The sequence below is a fragment of the Bombina bombina genome, chromosome 7 (genome assembly GCF_027579735.1).
Source record: "Bombina bombina isolate aBomBom1 chromosome 7, aBomBom1.pri, whole genome shotgun sequence".
NCBI classification, from domain to species: Eukaryota; Metazoa; Chordata; class Amphibia; order Anura; family Bombinatoridae; genus Bombina; species Bombina bombina.
This window is the reverse complement of record NC_069505.1, coordinates 521017403-521036678: the sequence shown is the minus strand read 5'-3', so window position 1 is coordinate 521036678 and position 19276 is coordinate 521017403. Positions and strand designations below refer to the sequence as shown.

Sequence of the window (19276 nt, the reverse complement as noted above, 5' to 3'; positions counted from 1 at the left end):
AAGGATTCAATTTTCCTATCTAAAGGATCTTTAAACGAAGTACCATCTGACGTAGGAATAGTAGTACGTTTAGCAAGGGTAGAAATAGCCCCATCAACTTTAGGGATTTTGTCCCAAAATTCTAATCTGTCAGACGGCACAGGATATAATTGCTTAAAACGTTTAGAAGGAGTAAATTAATTACCCAATTTATCCCATTCTCTGGAAATTACTTCAGAAATAGCATTAGGAACAGGAAAAACTTCTGGAATAACCACAGGAGATTTAAACACCTTATCTAAACGTTTAGAATTAGTATCAAGAGGACCAGAATCCTCTATTTCTAAAGCAATTAGTACTTCTTTAAGTAAAGAACGAATAAATTCCATTTTAAATAAATATGAAGATTTATCAGCATCAATCTCTGAGACAGAATCCTCTGAACCAGAAGAGTCATCAGAATCAGAATGATGATGTTCATTTAAAAATTCATCTGTAGAGAGAGAAGTTTTAAAAGATTTTTTATGTTTACTAGAAGGAGAAATAACAGACATAGCCTTCTTGATGGATTCAGAAACAAAATCTCTTATGTTATCAGGAACATTCTGCACCTTAGATGTTGAGGGAACTGCAACAGGCAATGGTACATTACTAAAGGAAATATTATCTGCTTTAACAAGTTTGTCATGACAATTAATACAAACAGCCGGAGGAATAGCTACCAAAAGTTTACAGCAGATACACTTAGCTTTGGTAGTTCCAGCACTAGACAGCGATTTTCCTGAAGTATCTTCTGACTCAGATGCAACGTGAGACATCTTGCAATATGTAAGAGAAAAAACAACCTATAAAGCAAAATTGATCAAATTCCTTAAATGACAGTTTCAGGAATGGGAAAAAATGCCAATAAACAAGCTTCTAGTAACCAGAAGCAAAGAAAAAATCAGACTGAAATAATGTGGAGACAAAAGCGACGCCCATATTTTTTGGCGCCAAATAATACGCCCACATTGTTTGGCGCCTAAATGCTTTTTGGCACCAAAAATGACGCCACATCCGGAACGCCGACATTTTTGGCGCAAAAGGACGTCAAAAAATGACGCAACTTCCGGCGACACGTATGACGCCGGAAACAGAAAAGATTTTATTTATTTTTTTGCGCCAAAGAAGTCCGCGCCAAGAATGACGCAATAAAATGAAGCATTTTCAGCCCCCGCGAGCCTAACAGCCCACAGGGAAAAAAAGTCAAATTTTTAAGGTAAGAAAAAATGATTGATTAAAACACATTATCCCAAATATGAAACTGACTGTCTGAAAATAAGGAATGTTGAACATTCTGAGTCAAGGCAAATAAATGTTTGAATACATATATTTAGAACTTTATAAATAAAGTGCCCAACCATAGCTTAGAGTGTCACAGAAAATAAGGTTTACTTACCCCAGGACACTCATCTACATGTTTGTAGAAAGCCAAACCAGTACTGAAACGAAAATCAGCAGAGGTAATGGTATATAAATAAGAGTATATCGTCGATCTGAAAAGGGAGGTAAGAGATGAATCTCTACGACCGATAACAGAGAACCTATGAAATAGACCCCGTAGAAGGAGATCACTGCATTCAAATAGGCAATACTCTCCTCACATCCCTCTGACATTCACTGCACGCTGAGAGGAAAACCGGGCTCCAACTTGCTGCGGAGCGCATATCAACGTAGAATCTAGCACAAACTTACTTCACCACCTCCATAGGAGGCAAAGTTTGTAAAACTGAATTGTGGGTGTGGTGAGGGGTGTATTTATAGGCATTTTGAGGTTTGGGAAACTTTGCCCCTCCTGGTAGGAATGTATATCCCATACGTCCCATACGTCACTAGCTCATGGACTCTTGCTAATTACATGAAAGAAATATATATATATATATATATATACATATATATACACAAAACACGGAAGGGAACTGCACTCTCATACCGGACCGGGTACACATCCCATGACCCTGCAACATGCTCAGCCCTGGGTGCCACTGGCACTCACAGGAAGCTGTGCTGTCCCCAGAGCCACAAGCAGTTAACCCCAGACAGGTCTGGGTGCAAGAACCATAGGGAAAATTACAAAACAAATTAATACAACACACAGAGAAAACCCAGCACTCACTTACAAGCTCTCAGCTAAGATTTAAAAGCAAAAATGGAAAGGTTAGTCACCGCATCTGGCCAAATGGGACAAGCTCAGGTTTTCTCTGTGTGTTTATATATATATATATATATATATATATATATATATATATATATATTAGGGTTGCACCGATACCGATACTAGTATCAGTATCGGTGCCGATACCAAGTATTTGCATGAGTACTTGTACTCGTGCAAATGCACCGATACTTAAACCGATAGCTCCAATTCCTACCCATATGCCATCTTGTGGCGTTTTTCAAACTGTATGTTCCCATTTCATTTTAAGCTGGAGTGGAGACTTAACTAAAAATTGTTCACTTCTGTTATGCCAATACAAATTGCTGTTATTTGTATTATTTTACTTCAGAGCAGTGCTTTAAAAGCTGCTACTTTACAGCTGGAAGCCTCTCATCTTGCACAATTATGCTCAAAATATACTGTACTCTGAGGAACACCCTTAGCCAGGGCTGGACTGGGAATAAAAAGCAGCCCTGGAAAAATATGAAGACCAGCCCTATTTTCTGTTGAGTCAGTAGAATACAAATGCCCCATTTTTCTCAAAGGTGATTACTGGGATACTCCTTCCTCAATATTATTTTCAGAATTAAATTATACGACTTTGTATTATGTACAAGTGTCAGATTTATAAGTTATACAGGCACTCTACACCCAATTGCATCCAGTAATCGCCCGTTTAAATGGTAGCTTTCCAGTCCCAGCTGCTGCAGCTGTTATTTATTGTTGTTATTATTAATATATGTTATTGTAATAATTTTATTTATAAACATGTTCTATGAACTTTGTGACAACAAGCACATAAAACTGTTTTATTATTTCAAAATGTCTTTTGAGATACAGTTCATAATCATAAAAGAAGCGGTCTTAAATCATTAGTCTGTATTGTGCTTGGTAAACTGTCATGACATTAAAAAGTATCGGTAATTGGTATCGGTGAGTATTTGAAAAAAAGTATCGGTACTTGGTCTTAAAAAAATAATATCGGTGCAACCCATATATATATATATATATATATATATATATATATATATATATATATATATATATATATATATATATAATCTTTAGAGAAAACTATACTAGCTAGTATTTACTCAGTACACTTAGTACATAATGTGGATTACTGTGCAGACGCAATCTGTATTAACCGAACTGATAGCTAATGCCAAGCAATCGTTTCAAACTATTTAAAGACACAGTACTTGTGGTTTTCCTAAAAGTAGTTCATCATTTTACCTCTAACAAGGTATTATGAATGTCACTCTAGTTACAACATAATTTACTCATCGTGAATATGAAACAGAATCACACCGGAGGCGTGTTTTAATCAAGTGTGTAAGCAGCAAGTAGCGCTCTTCAAATTTTTCTGGTTTTTTATTTATTAATTAATTAAGTTATATTTTATCATTTATGTTTCAATATATACAGATAGAGCAAAATAAGCAATCCTTCTTTCAGAGCTTATCCACCTCTCCGTGGTATTTGTTCTTATTTGTTACTATTGCTTAAACTCTCTACCATTCAAGAGGCATCAAATCTTAAAAGGATATTGAACACAATTTTTTTCTTTCACGATTCAGATAGAGCATGCAATTTTAAGCAACTTTCTAATTTACTCCTATTATTTTCTTCGTTCTGTTGGTATCTTTATTTGAAAAAACAGGAATGTAAGCTTACGAGCCGGCCCATCTTTGGATCAGCACCTGGGTAAATGAACCCACCAATCAGCAAGCACTATCCAGGTGCTGAACCAAAAATGTGCCGGCTCGTAAGCTTACATTCCGGCTTTTTCAAATAAAGATACAAAGAGAAAGAAAGAAAAAACTGATAATAGGAGTAAATTAGAAAGTTGCTTAAAATTGCATGTTCTATCTGAATCATGAAAGAAAAAAAGTATCCCTTTAAATTCTCATGTGTAAGAACAAGACTATTACCACCAAACATGTTCCTTGGAATCTCACCTTTGCAATCTCCTGAAGGTGACAACTGAAAACCGGGTTCGCAGTCGGTAATACACTTGTAGGATCCAGGAGTGTTCTCACATCTCCTCGAACCACAGAGAGACTCCCCATATTCTTCACACTCATCAACATCTTTTTAAAAAAAAGAAGAGAAAGATTCATATTTTTTTCTAAGGGACTACTTTGTCCATAGAGAACATTTCCTACTTACAGAAACTAATTCCTATGAAAATTTTGAGGGATGAGCTGGGGCATGGTACTTTGTACATAGGTTGTGTAAACAGAAGTATTAGCAATGCTTAGTTAAAATTGCAGTAATTTATTTAGGAACATGGAAACAATTTGAAAATAATCTTCCTGCAAGAGGTAAGGTGATTGACTGACGCGTTTCGGATCACACCATCATAGACATAAATCTATGAGAGTATTTGTTTTTTTATTGTATAACGAGAATAAGAAGAGTTTAGGTCCCTGGCAGTAAAGGAATTTTAGAGAACAATATATCCCGCCACGCTTTTTATTCATAATCCGACCCCTGTAATAGTATGCCCTAAACTTTGGTGACGTACCCACGCAGTGTTGTCCTTCACTAGACATCTCGTAGCCCCAATTACAAGTACAACGGTATGAGCCAATTAGATTCTGACATTCTGCATTGTCGCCACAGATTGTGGAGTTGGCACATTCGTTGAAGTCTAGAAGGAAAGAATATGAATGAAGAATATTTACTTGAGTTTAAGGTTTGTATGGTCATTGTGGTATCTATAATTAATTGTAGGAGATCCAAATAACACGCACAAAATTGTCAAATACACATTAAAAAGTACTAAAATACCAAGGCCTAGATTACAAGTGGAGTGCAAAAATATTAGTGCTATTGTTAGTTAACATTGCTTGAGAACAAACAATTGTTATATTTACAAGTACTGTCCAACGTTTTTTTTTGTGCTCAAACAATAGTCTAGGGTGCCCGAACATCCACATGCTAAATAGCATGAGTGCCCTAATCCCTCACATAATAGACTTTTATGGGGGTGTGCACTATAATTCATGTTGGATATCTCTTGAGCGATATGGTGCGTGAGTAATGTAACTCTTCATGTACTTCTGTGCTATATTATTAATAAAAATGATTTACTTCGGATCACAAAAAGCTCTAAATTTTACAGCGGTATTTTGGATTGCACTCAAGCACAACCCTTGTAATACAAGCGCAATGGGCGTTAACAGCAACCCCTGCGTTTTTCCATTAAAAGTATAGTTTCAATCGCTTTACAACACTTTGTTTAAAATATTTTACCATCCACTTGTAATAAAAGATTGTGCGTTATTAATATTGTAGATCACAAAGTTAAAGGGACATGTAACCCAAAATTTTTCTTTCACATAACATACAATTTTAAACAACTTTCCCGTTTACTTCTATTATCAAATTTGCTTGATTCTCTTGGTATCATTTATTGAAGGAGCAGCAATGCACTACTGGTTTCTAACTGAACACATGGGTGAGCCAATGACAATATATATAAATGCAGCCACCAATCAGCAGCTAGATTTGTCGCTCCTGAGCTTTCCTAGATAAACTGTTCCGCAATGGATAACAAGAGAAGGAAGCTGTCACAGATACCAGACCCCCAAGGCTAACCCCCGCCCCCTACTACATTAGATTTGGCCATTTTATGGCTTATGGGATCTCCCAGATGCGTGTTATGTGTTTTGCTGTGTACACTTGGTCTTGGAAGAGCTGATCTATGACCGGGAAAAACCCTCCTAGGCTGGCCGGGCTCCTGGAACTCCCGGTCGGCCACCTTACAACGGACACCCGCCTAACCCCTCTCAGGCTGGCCGGGCTCCTGGAACTCCTGGTCGGTCACAGAACAGCAGGACACCTGATAAATTTACCCATGGTCGCTCCAGCCGTCCTTTGCCCCCAGAGCTCCGCTCTTTTGGGGATTGCTAGCCCCTAGGGAGGACAAGAGGTGGGGGGATTATCAGTGGGAAGCTCCTTTGGGAACCGGGGATTTTAGACACCTCTACCCCCATAACTTCAACGGGCTGTATCTCCGGTCCCCAGCAACGAATCACGCTGATTTTTGGACTGTGGCATCTGGGGAGATCTGGAAATGCCGTTGCTCCCCCAGAATCACCCCAAAACCTTCACACCTGGGACCTGGGATTCTATGGGACTATGGCTGCTATGGAGGCGCCGGTCAATCTGGAGGGGCAGGAATAGCGGGAAAATTGTGGGATTGTCCAGTGTCTTATCAAGATGAGCTTTGTGTATAAAAGGAGTGTATGTTTTACAATAAAATCAGTTCCTGTTTCACCTGAATGCTAGTATGTCGAGTTATTTGGGTGGGCTCCAGCTAAAATCACTTTCCTGGGCTACATAGCAGCCTGTTCCAGCCAGAGGGAGGATCCTCTGGCAGAGCTACCTAGTCTGGGTAGCTGGAGTCTGCCACAGGGTGGGACCCTAAATATTAGTGCTGACGGGCATCAGGGGTGGCTACAGGCTGTGGTTACTTGCCAGCTACATAGCAGCAGTCGGCAGGGAGGAAGCAGGACCCGTTTGGCGGAGCTACCCAGTCGGGGTAGCCGGGGTATCCGTCACATTGGCTGGCAGCGGTGGGATCTGCTTTCACACAGTTTCTGCTGACAGAGGAGACGTGCCACAGTAGCCGGTAACTATGGGAACCAAGCTCCTAAGGAGAGTACAGGAGGCGCTGGCCCAGCTGGACGGTCCTAGTCCGTATTGGGACCTGCTGGCACAAAGGGACCTTGTCCACTTGTGATTCTGGAGGGAGGCTCTTCAACAAGAGTAGGGCTATCGAGTAACAACCCTCCCCCCTGATGACGAAGATTACTGGCTCCAGTGGAAGTTACGAGTACCTTGCCTGGGAGGACAGCCCAGGGAGGAATGGCTGTCTGAATTGGATGGACTGCTCCAGGATGAGATGGTTCTGGATGACAGCTACAGGGCCCTCTTATGGTATGCTATGCAAGTGTGGCCATGGCTGGGTGATGGTGTCCCCACAGAGGGCTTTGGCTACAGCAGCCCTGGATTACTATTTGAACTAATGGCAGAGGACCCAGATTTTGGGAGTCAGGAGGAGAGGATACTTAAGGACATTTGTGAGTACAGAGGGAGCCTGGCTGCAAGATGATTTGGATTATATATGTGGCCAGGAATTGGAGATGGAACAGAGATACAAAAGACTGCTAGATTGCGTTAAACAGCATGCCACAGAGCCTACAGCAAGCTATGATACAGCAGTCTGGGAATCATGGAGGTTGGCCTCCGAGGAGTGACAACAGAGCATAAGCGACGATGAGCTGCTATATACAGATCAGCAGCCTGGCCCAAGCTCCCTCCCCTTACACAGAACCCCTTCCCGGGAGAGGAGACAGTCAGTCTCTCTCCCCAGCGGCAGAGCCAGGTTAAAGGAGAGGAGACAACTGGTCTCTCTCCCCAGCGGCAGAGCCATCCCCAGGGAGGGGAGGTAGTCGTCCTCCCTCCCCTTTTACAGAACCCCATCCTGGGAGAGGAGACAGTCTGTCTCTCTCCCCAGCAGCAAAACCAGGAGCAGGGAGAGGAGACAGTCGGTCTCGCCCCCCAGAGGCAGAGCCATCCCCTGGGAGTGGAGGTAGTCTTCCTCCCTACCCTTGTAGGGAGAGACGGATGTCGATAACTCTCCCCAGCAGTAGAACCCCTTCCCGGGAGAGGAGACAGTGGGTCTCTTTCCCCAGCGGCAGAGCCAGGAGCAGAGAGAGGAGACAGTTGGGCTCTCTCTGCAGCGGCAGAGCCATCCCCAGGGAGGGGAGGTAGTCGTCCTCCCTCCCCTTTTACAGAACCCCATCCTGGGAGAGGAGACAGTCTGTCTCTCTCCCCAGCGGCAGAACCAGGAGCAGGGAGAGGAGACAGTCGGTCTCGCCCCCCAGAGGCAGAGCCATCCCCTGGGAGTGGAGGTAGTCGTCCTCCCTCCCCTTGTAGGGAGAGACGGATGTCGATAACTCTCCCCAGCAACAGAACCCCTTCCCGGGAGAGGAGACAGTGGGTCTCTCTCCCCAGCGGCAGAGCCAGGAGCAGAGAGAGGAGACAGTTGGGCTCTCTCTGCAGCGGCAGAGCCATCCCCTGGGAGCGGAGGTAGTTGTCCTCCCTCACCTTACGCAGAACCCATTCCTGGAAGAGGAGACAGCCGGTTTCTCTTCCCAGCAGCAGAGCCAGGAGCCGGGAGAGAAGACAGTCTGTCTCTCTCCCCAGCGGCAGAGCCATCCTGTGGGAGTGGAGGTAGTCATCCTCCTTCCCCTTACACAGAACTCCTTCCTGGGAGAGGAGACAACCGGTCTCTCTCCCCAGCGGCAGAGCCATCCCCAGGGAGGGGAGGTAGTCGTCCTCCCTCCCCTTTTACAGAACCCCATCCTGGGAGAGGAGACAGTTGGTCTCTCTCCCCAGCAGCAGAGCCAGGAGCAGAGAGAGGAGACAGTTGGGCTCTCTCCCCAGCGGCAGAGCCATCCCCTGGGAGTGGAGGTAGTTGTCCTGCCTCCCCCTACACAGAACCCATTCCTGGGAGAGGAGACAGTCAGTCTCTCTCCCCAGCGGCAGAACCAGGAGCAGGGAGAGGAGACAGTCGGGGTCTCTCCCCCCAGAGGCAGAGCCATCCCCAGGGAGGGGAGGTAGTCGTCCTCCCTCCCCTTTTACAGAACCCCATCCTGGGAGAGGAGAGAGTTGGTCTCTCTCCCCAGCAGCAGAGCCAGGAGCAGAGAGAGGAGACAGTTGGGCTCTCTCCCCAGCGGCAGAGCCATCCCCTGGTAGCGGAGGTAGTTGTCCTCCCTCCCCTTACACAGAACCCATTCCTGGGAGAGGAGACAGTCAGTCTCTCTCCCCAGCGGCAGAGCCATCCCCTGGGAGCGGAGGTAGTTGTCCTCCCTCACCTTACGCAGAACCCATTCCTGGGAGAGGAGACAGCCGGTTTCTCTTCCCAGCGGCAGAGCCAGGAGCCGGGAGAGAAGACAGTCTGTCTCTCTCCCCAGCGGCAAAGCCATCCTGTGGGAGCTGAGGTAGTCATCCTCCTTCCCCTTACACAGAACTCCTTCCTGGGAGAGGAGACAGTCGGTCTCACTCCCCAGCGGCAGAGCCAGGAGCAGGGAGAAGAGACAGTCGGTCTCTCTCCCCAACGGCAGAGCCAGGAGTAGGGAGAGGAGACCGTCAGTCTCTCTCCCCAGCGGCAGAGCCATCCCCTGGGAGTGGAGGAAGTTGTCCTCCCTCCCCTTACACAACACCTGGCAGGGAGAGACGGATGTCAATAACTCTCCCCAGTGGCAGAACCCCTTCCCGGGGGAGGAGACAGTTGGTCTCCCTCCCCAGCGGCAGAGCAGTTTCCCAGCGGTAGATCACCTCCCTCCCCAGCGGTAGATCTCCTTCTCGGGAGAAGAGACCGACGGTCTCTCTCCTCAGTAGCTTGGCAAGGTCTCTATCCTTTTCTCTTCCTGGAGTATTTCTCACAGGGGGCAGGCCAAGGGGGTACCCGCTCATGCAGCTGGTGCCACAAGTTTGGGCACCCGAGTTTTGCATGCTCGACCAAGGAGCAACTTCCACCTACAGCCGGGAAACCGGCAATGGCTTTGTTGGATACCCGCCCCTGCAGTTGGTGCCACAAGTTTGGGCACCGGAGTCTAGCCTGCCCCACCAAGGAGCAACTTCACCCTCCAGTCTGGGGTGGGAATACAGCCGGGAAAAAGGCACTGGATTTGTTTGTCAGTGGGTCAGCCGGTACTCAACCAAGTGTTACAGAGTAAGGCAGTGTGGCCATGAAACCTAAAGACATTAGAAATTGTGGGAGAGCAACTGTTTGGGAGCTGGCCTTGGCAAATTTCTTTGGGACTTTGCATTTTGTGCCTATCCCTGCGCCTAGGACGCAGGGAATAAACACCGGCAGGAAACACCAGGATGCCCCAAGCCCAGGATAGATGGGATAACCTTCCCCAGCACCCGAGAATTGGAGGGCCACCGTCGGACAGCCCCAGGCCGACCCACTAAGGGTCTAGCCGGGTCTGCCGAACTGGAGGGGGGGAGATGTCAAGGATACCAGACCCCCAAGGCTCCCCCACAGCCCCTTCTACATGGCTCACTCCCTGTTACATTAGATTTGGCCATTTCATGGCTTATGGAATCTTCCAGATGCGTGCTATGTGTTTTGCAGTGTACACTTGGTCATGGAAGAGCTGATCTATGACCGGGAAAAACCTTCCTAGGCTGCCGGGCTCCTGGAACTCCCGGTCGGCCACCTTACAACTGACACCCGCCTAACCCCTCTCAGGCTGGCCGGGCTCCTGGAACTCCCGGTTGGCCACAGAACAGCTGGACACTCGTTAACTTTACCCCTGGTCGCTCCAGCCGCCCTTTGCCCGAGAGCTCCGCTCTTTTGGGGATTGCTAGCCCCTAGGGAGGAAAAGAGGTAGGGGGATTACCGGAGGGAAGCTCCTTTGGGAACTGGGGTTGTTGGACACCCCTACCCCCATAACTTCAACGGGCTGTATCTCTGGTCCCCAGTAACGAGTCACGCTGCTTTTTGGACTGAGAGCATTCAAATGACACCCTGTGTCGTCGCTCCCCCAGGATCACGCCGAAACCGTCACATCTGGGTCCTGGGATTCTGTGGAACTATGGCTGCTATGGAGGCACCGGTCTGTCTGGAGGGGCGGGAATGGCAGGAAAATTGTGGCATTGTCCAGTGTCTTATCAAGATGAGGTTTGTGTATAAAACGAGTGTATATTTTACTATTAAAATCAGTTCATGTTTCATCTGAATGCTAGTATGTCTAGTTATTTGGGTGGGCTCCAGCTAAAATCACTTTCCTGGGCTACATAGCAGCCTTTTCCAGGCAGAGGAAGGATCCTCTGGCAGAGCTACCTAGTCTGGGTAGCCGGAGTCTGCCACAGGGTGGGACCCTAAATACTGGTGCCGACGGGCATCAGGGTTGGCTACAGGCTGTGATCACTTGCCAGCTACATAGCTGCAGTCGGCAGGAAGGAAGCAGGACCCGTTTGGTGGAGCTACCCAGTCGGGTTAGGCGGGGTATCCTACACAGAAGCAAATTAAATTATTATAATAATTATCATAATTTTTCACGCCACAGAATTCCATAGTGCTGGGTACAAAAGTATGTGGTATACAATGACAAGATTTGTGGTAAAATACAAATATATAACAGACTAAACATAACTAGTACAGGAGCAGGAGGGCTCTGCTCTAAAGAGCTTAGTCTATAGGTTGTGGGTTAAGAGACATAAGGTTTGGAGTAGCTTGTCACATGGACTGTAGTTGCAGCAGTGAGTCAAGGCAGTTTAAGATTTATTTTGGGTAGGATGAGATGGTTAACCTCTCTGAAAAGGTGGGTTTCCAATGAGTGTTTGAAACTATACAAAGGTTGGAGTCTAATAGAGCTGGGTAGAGAGATCCACAGGACAGGAACAGCGCATGTGAAGTCTTGGAGGCGACAGAGAAATCGAGATAATAGGAAACTTAGTCATCTTAAAGCGCGTTATTGAAATATTACCTATAAAATATTTAAATATATATATTAAATATACTGTAAAGAAAAATATATATTCTATGGATTATTTAGAATATTTTACAGTGTTTAATTATTTCTATTTTTTTACACTTTATATATAATATTACAATAACTTGCCCTAACCTGACAGCGTTAAATCTAAACATGATGTGCAAAATGCATATTTTACATCTCTATGTTCTTCACATAGAAAATAATGTACTTTTTAACAATATATATATCTATATATGTCTGATACTGCTCATGTAAAATACATACCTACATACATACCTATCTACATACCTATCTACATACCTATCTATCTACCTATCTATCTACCTACCTACCTACCTACCTACCTACATATATACACACACATATATATATATATATATATATATACATACATACATACACAGAAATACATATAGATATAGATATATATATATATATATATATATATATTTACAATGATGAACATTGGGATGTTAAATATGTACAGTAAATATATAAAAAAAAACAAATACATATGAGTGTAAATATATATGTGTACATTGGAGAACTTTGGTTTAGATATATTCTGCTATGTGAAGATCATTGGAATATGAAATACACTCGGTCTGATTAGCGTGCAAGCATGTGTGTTTTTTTTCAGTTTTCACGCTTCATTGAAGTCTATGAAGTCTTGAAGTTAACGTGGTCACAATAGTTTTTTTCCGTGCGTTGGGTTTACGTTTGCGCTAACTATTTACTTTCAACTTGTAATACGACGTGTGCAAAAACATAATTTATGCTTACCTGATAAATTTATTTCTCTTGTAGTGTAGTCAGTCCACGGGTCATCCATTACTTATGGGATTATATCTTCTTCCCAACAGGAAGTTGCAAGAGGATCACCCAAGCAGAGCTGCTATATAGCTCCTCCCCTCACATGTCATATCCAGTCATTCGACCGAAACAAGACGAGAAAGGAGAAACCATAGGGTGCAGTGGTGACTGGAGATTAATCAAAATTTAAACCTGCCTTAAAGACAGGGCGGGTCGTGGACTGACTACACTACAAGAGAAATACATTTATCAGGTAAGCATAAATTATGTTTTCTCTTGTTAAGTGTAGTCAGTCCACGGGTCATCCATTACTTATGGGATACCAATACCAAAGCAAAAGTACACGGATGATGGGAGGGACAAGGCAGGAACTTTAAACGGAAGGAACCACTGCCTGAAGAACCTTTCTCCCAAAAATAGCCTCCGAAGAAGCAAAAGTGTCAAATTTGTAAAATTTCGAAAAAGTGTGAAGTGAAGACCAAGTTGCAGCCTTGCAAATCTGTTCCACAGAGGCCTCATTCTTAAAGGCCCAGGTGGAAGCCACAGCTCTAGTGGAATGAGCTGTAATTCTTTCAGGAGGCTGCTGTCCAGCAGTCTCATAGGCTAAACGTATTATGCTACGAAGCCAAAAGGAGAGAGAGGTAGCCGAAGCCTTTTGACCTCTCCTCTGTCCAGAATAAACGACAAACAGAGAAGAAGTTTGACGAAAATCTTTAGTTGCCTGCAGATAGAACTTCAGCGCACGGACCACGTCCAGATTATACAAAAGTCGTTCCTTCTTTGAAGAAGGGTTAGGACACAAAGATGGAACAACAATCTCTTGATTGATATTCCTATTAGAAACTACCTTAGGTAAGAACCCAGGTTTAGTATGCAGAACTACCTTGTCTGAATGAAAAATCAGATAAGGAGAATCACAATGTAAGGCAGATAACTCAGAGACTCTTCTAGCCGAGGAAATAGCCATCAAAAAACAGAACTTTCCAAGATAGCAGCTTGATATCAATGGAATGAAGGGGTTCAAATGGAAGACCTTGCAAAACATTAAGAACTAAGTTTAAGCTCCACGGCGGAGCAACAGTCTTAAACACAGGCTTAATCCTAGCCAAAGCCTGACAAAAAGCCTGAACATCTGGAACTTCAGCCAGACGTTTGTGTAGAAGAATAGACAGAGCCGAAATCTGTCCCTTTAACGAACTAGCAGATAATCCCTTTTCTAAACCCTCTTGTAGAAAAGACAATATCCTAGGAATCCTAACCTTACTCCATGAGTAACTTTTGGATTCTCACCAATATAAATATTTACGCCATATCTTATGGTAAATTTTCCTGGTAACAGGTTTCCGAGCCTGTATTAAGGTATCAATAACCAACTCCGAGAAGCCACGCTTTGATAGAATCAAGCGTTCAATCTCCATGCAGTCAGTCTCAGAGAAATTAGATTCGGATGGTTGAAAGGACCCTGGATTAGAAGGTCCTGTCTCAGAGGCAGAGACCATGGTGGACAGGACGACATGTCCACTAGGTCTGCATACCAGGTCCTGCGTGGCCACGCAGGCGCTACCAAAATCACTGATGCTCTCTCCTGTTTGATCTTGGCAATCAGTCGAGGCAGCATCGGGAATGGCGGAAACACATAAGCCATGTTGAAGACCCAAGGGGCTGTCAGAGCATCTATCAGCACCGCTCCCGGGTCCCTGGATCTGGATCCGTAACAAGGAAGCTTGGCGTTCTGGCGAGACGCCATGAGATCCAGATCTGGTTTGCCCCAACGATGAATCGGTTGAGAGAAAACCTCCGGATGAAGTTCCCACTCCCCCGGATGAAAAGTCTGGCGACTTAGAAAATCCGCCTCCCAGTTCTCCACGCCTGGGATGTAGATCGCTGACAGGAGGCAAGAGTGAGACTCTGCCCAGCGAATTATCTTTGAGACTTCCAACATCGCTAGGGAGCTCCTGGTTCCCCCTTGATGGTTGATGTAAGCCACAGTCGTGATGTTGTCCGACTGAAATCTGATGAACCTCTGAGTTGCTAACTGAGGCCAAGCTAGAAGAGCATTGAATATCGCTCTTAACTCCAGAATATTTATTGGGAGGAGTTTCTCCTCCTGAGTCCATGATCGCTGAGCCTTCAGGGAATTCCAGACTGCACCCCAACCTAGAAGGCTGGCGTCTGTTGTTACAATCGTCCAATCTGGCCTGCGAAAGGTCATCCCTTTGGACAGATGGGGTCGAGAAAAACCTCCAGATGAAGTTCCCACTCCCCCGGATGAAAAGTCTGGCGACTTAGAAAATCCGCCTCCCAGTTCTCCACGCCTGGGATGTAGATCGCTGAAAGGAGGCAAGAGTGAGACTCTGCCCAGCGAATTATCTTTGAGACTTCCAACATCGCTAGGGAGCTCCTGGTTCCCCCTTGATGGTTGATGTAAGCCACAGTCGTGATGTTGTCCGACTGAAATCTGATGAACCTCTGAGTTGCTAACTGAGGCCAAGCTAGAAGAGCATTGAATATCGCTCTTAACTCCAGAATATTTATTGGGAGGAGTTTCTCCTCCTGAGTCCATGATCCCTGAGCCTTCAGGGAATTCCAGACTGCACCCCAACCTAGAAGGCTGGCGTCTGTTGTTACAATCGTCCAATCTGGCCTGCGAAAGGTCATCCCTTTGGACAGATGGGGTCGAGAAAGCCACCATAGAAGAGAATCTCTGGTCTCTTGATCCAGATTTAGTAGAGGGGACAAATCTGAGTAATCCCCATTCCACTGACTGAGCATGCACAATTGCAGTGGTCTGAGATGCAGGCGCGCAAATGGTACTATGTCCATTGCCGCAACCATTAAGCCGATTACTTCCATGCACTGAGCCACTGACGGGTGTGGAATGGAATGAAGGGCACGGCAAGTATTTGAAGCTTTAATAACCTGGACTCCGTCAGGTAAATTTTCATCTCTATAGAATCTATAAGAGTCCCTAGGAAGGGAACCCTTGTGAGTGGTAATAGAGAACTCTTTTCCACGTTCACCTTCCACCCATGCGACCTCAGAAATGCCAGAACTATCTCTGTGTGAGACTTGGCAATTTGAAAACTTGACGCTTGTATCAGAATGTCGTCTAGGTACGGAGCCACCGCTATGCCTCGCGGTCTTAGTACCGCCAGAAGAGAGCCCAGAACCTTTGTAAAGATTCTCGGGGCCGTAGCTAACCCGAAGGGAAGAGCTACAAACTGGTAATGCCCGTCTAGGAAGGCAAACCTTAGGTACCGATAATGATCTTTGTGAATCGGTATGTGAAGGTAGGCATCCTTTAAATCCACTGTGGTCATGTATTGACCCTCTTGGATCATGGGTAGGATGGTTCGAATAGTTTCCAATTTGAATGATGGAACTCTTAGGAATTTGTTTAAGATCTTTAGGTCCAAAATTGGTCTGAAGGTTCCCTCTTTCTTGGGAACCACAAACAGATTTGAGTAAAATCCTTGCCCTTGTTCCGTCCGCGGAACTGGGTGGATCACCCCCATCAATAAGAGGTCTTGTACACAGCGTAGAAACGCCTCTTTCTTTATTTGGTTTGCTGATAACCTTGAAAGATGAAATCTCCCTCGTGGAGGGGAAGCTTTGAAGTCCAGAAGGTATCCCTGAGATATGATCTCCAACGCCCAGGGATCCTGGAAATCTCTTGCCCAAGCCTGGGCGAAGAGAGATAGTCTGCCCCCCACTAGATCCGATTCCGGATAGGGGGCCCTCTCTTCATGCTGTCTTAGGGGCAGAAGCAGGTTTTCTGGCCTGCTTGCCCTTGTTCCAGGACTGGTTAGCTTTCCAGCCCTGTCTGTAACGAGCAACAGTTCCTTCCTGTTTTGGAGCGGAGTAAGTTGATGCTGCTCCTGCCTTGAAGTTACGAAAGGCACGAAAATTAGACTGTTTGGCCTTTGATTTGGCCTTGTCCTGAGGAAGAGTATGACCCTTACCTCCAATAATGTCAGCAATAATTTCTTTCAAACCGGGCCCGAATAAGGTCTGCCCTTTGAAAGGAATATTAAGCAATTTAGATTTAGAAGTCAAGTCAGCTGACCATGATTTCAGCCATAGCGCTGGTTAAATGTACAACAGCATCAGAAACAAATGCGTTAGCTAGCTTAAGTGCTTTAAGCTTGTTCATAATTTCATCCAATGGAGCTGTGCGAATGGCCTCTTCCAGAGACTCAAACCAGAATGCCGCAGCAGCAGTGACAGGCGCAATGCATGCAAGGAGCTGTAAGATAAAACCGTGAACAAAAATTTTCTTAAGGTAACCTAATTTTTTATCCATTGGATCTGAAAAAGCACAACTATCCTCCACCGGGATAGTGGTACGCTTAGCCAAAGTAGAAACTGCTCCCTCCACCTTAGGGACCGTCTGCCATAAGTCCCGTGTGGTGGCGTCTATTGGAAACATTTTCCTAAATATAGGAGGGCGGGAAAAGGGCACACCGGGCCTATCCCACTCCTTGCTAATAATTTCTGTAAGCCTCTTAGGTATAGGAAAAACGTCAGTACACACAGGTACCGCATAGTATCTATCCAGCCTACATAATTTCTCTGGAATTGCAACCGTGTTACAATAATTCAGAGCTGCTAATACCTCCCCTAGCAGTAAGCGGAGGTTTTCAAGCTTAAATTTAAAATTAGAAATCTCTGAATCCAGTCTCCCTGGATCAGATCCGTCACCCACAGAATGAAGCTCTCCGTCCTCATGTTCTGCAAATTGTGACGCAGTATCAGACATGGCTCTCCTATCATCAGCGCGCTCTGTCCTTAACCCCAAGCAATCGCGCTTGCCTTTTAATTCTGGCAATTTAGATAATACTTCGGTCATAACAGAAGCCATGTCTTGCAAAGTGATTTGTATGGGCCTCTCTGATATACTTGGCGCCACAATATCACGTACCTCCTGAGCGGGAGGCGAAGGTACTGACACGTGAGGAGAGTTAGTCGGCATAACTTCCCCCTCGTTGTCTGGTGATAATTTCTTTACATGTAAAGATTGACTTTTATTTAAAGTGATATCAATGCATTGAGTACACAAATTTCTATGGGGCTACACATTTGCCTTCAAACATAGTGAACAAACAGATTCATCTGTGTCAGACATGTTTAAACAGACTAGCAATGAGACTAGCAAGCTTGGAAAATACTTTCAAATAAATTTACAAGCAATATAAAAAACGCTACTGCGCCTTTAAGAAGCACAAAATGTTGTCACCGTTGAAATAACAATGAACCAATTAGTTATAGCAACCAAAATTTCACAGTAAATGTATTAAGTTAGCAAAGGATTGCACCCACCAGCAATGGATGATTAACCCCTTAATAACCAAAAACGGATATCAATTTAACAAATAACGTTTTTATCACAGTCAAACACACTGTCACAGGTCTGCTGTGACTGATTACCTCCCTCAAAATGAATTTTGAAGACCCCTGAGCTTTCTAGGGACGTCCTGGATCATGGAGAATGAAGTAGGAAGACTGTGACTGAATTTTCACTGCGCAACAAAAGCGCGAAAATAGACCCCTCCCACTCATATTACAATAGTGGGAAATCTCAGTTAACTGATTCTATGCAGAAATAAACGTTAGCCATCTGGAAAAATCATGCCCCAATAAGTTTTATCACCAAGTACCTCACAAAAAACGATTAACATACCAGTAAACGTTTTGAACTTTTTATTTAAAGATTATGAAGTATTATTAATAAGCCTGCTACCAGTCGCTGTTACTGCAGTTAAGGCTCAAACATTACTTCAGCATTAACAGTATTTTCTTAGTCAAATTCCATTACCTAGAAAAATACTTCAGTGCACGTACACTCATCAGCCTAATACCAGTCGCTACCACTGCATTCAAGGCTGTACTTACATTACATTGGTAACAGCAGTATTTTCTAGTCAATTCCATTCCTTAGAAAAATAATTTACTGCACATACCTCGTTTTGCAGGGGGGGCCCGCATGCTATTCCCCTTTCTGAAGTTACCTCACTTCTCAGAATGTACGAGAAACAGCCAGTAGATCTTAGTTACGTCTGCTAAGATCATATAAAACGCAGGCAGATTCTTCTTCTAATACTGCCTGAGAACAAACAGCACACTCCGGTGCCATTTAAAATAACAAACTTTTGATTGACATAAACTAAGTTTAAAAAACACCAGAGACTTCTCACAACGACCTATTTTGAGTTGCAAGAGAATGACTGGATATGACATGTGAGGGGAGGAGCTATATAGCAGCTCTGCTTGGGTGATCCTCTTGCAACTTCCTGTTGGGAAGGAGATATAATCCCATAAGTAATGGATGACCCGTGGACTGACTACACTTAACAAGAGAAAAAACCTTCATCTAGCGTAGTTTACACTCGAGCGGGAGCGCTAAACTGCGCTCCACTCTTAATCTAGCTCATATTTGTGAGGCTCTTGAGTGCTTTAGTGGTTAGAGTTAATACTTTGAATTATATTCAAATGTGTAAGGGGAGCCAGTGTAGGGACTGGCAGATTGGGACAGCTGATGTAAGATTGGGGATGTAGGTGCATGAGTCAAGCTGTCGCGGTACCTGCACAATCTCCAGACGGTGTCAGCCTGTAACCGGCATCACATTGGGCAATACATCTGTAGGACCCCAGTGTGTTCTCGCAGTTCTGTGTGCCGCAGATAGAGCCGGCCCTTTCCTTACATTCATCAATGTCTAGAGGTGAGAATCACAGTGTTATTACAGTCATTGTAGAGACA

The 19276-nt window shown here is 44.7% G+C and overlaps 1 protein-coding gene across 2 annotated transcripts in view; it reads right to left on the bottom strand.

Moving 5' to 3' along the window:
• The window catches only part of LTBP4 (latent transforming growth factor beta binding protein 4), a 705095-nt gene that overhangs the window by 259019 nt on the left and 426800 nt on the right, over positions 1-19276 (bottom strand). For both annotated transcript variants that reach the window (XM_053721790.1, XM_053721791.1), the window contains 3 exons: positions 19101-19232; positions 4707-4832; positions 4138-4269 (listed from right to left, as the gene is read on the bottom strand). In XM_053721790.1, the coding sequence (XP_053577765.1) occupies positions 4138-4269; positions 4707-4832; positions 19101-19232 (390 nt within the window). The remainder of the gene's footprint in view (positions 1-4137; positions 4270-4706; positions 4833-19100; positions 19233-19276) is intronic.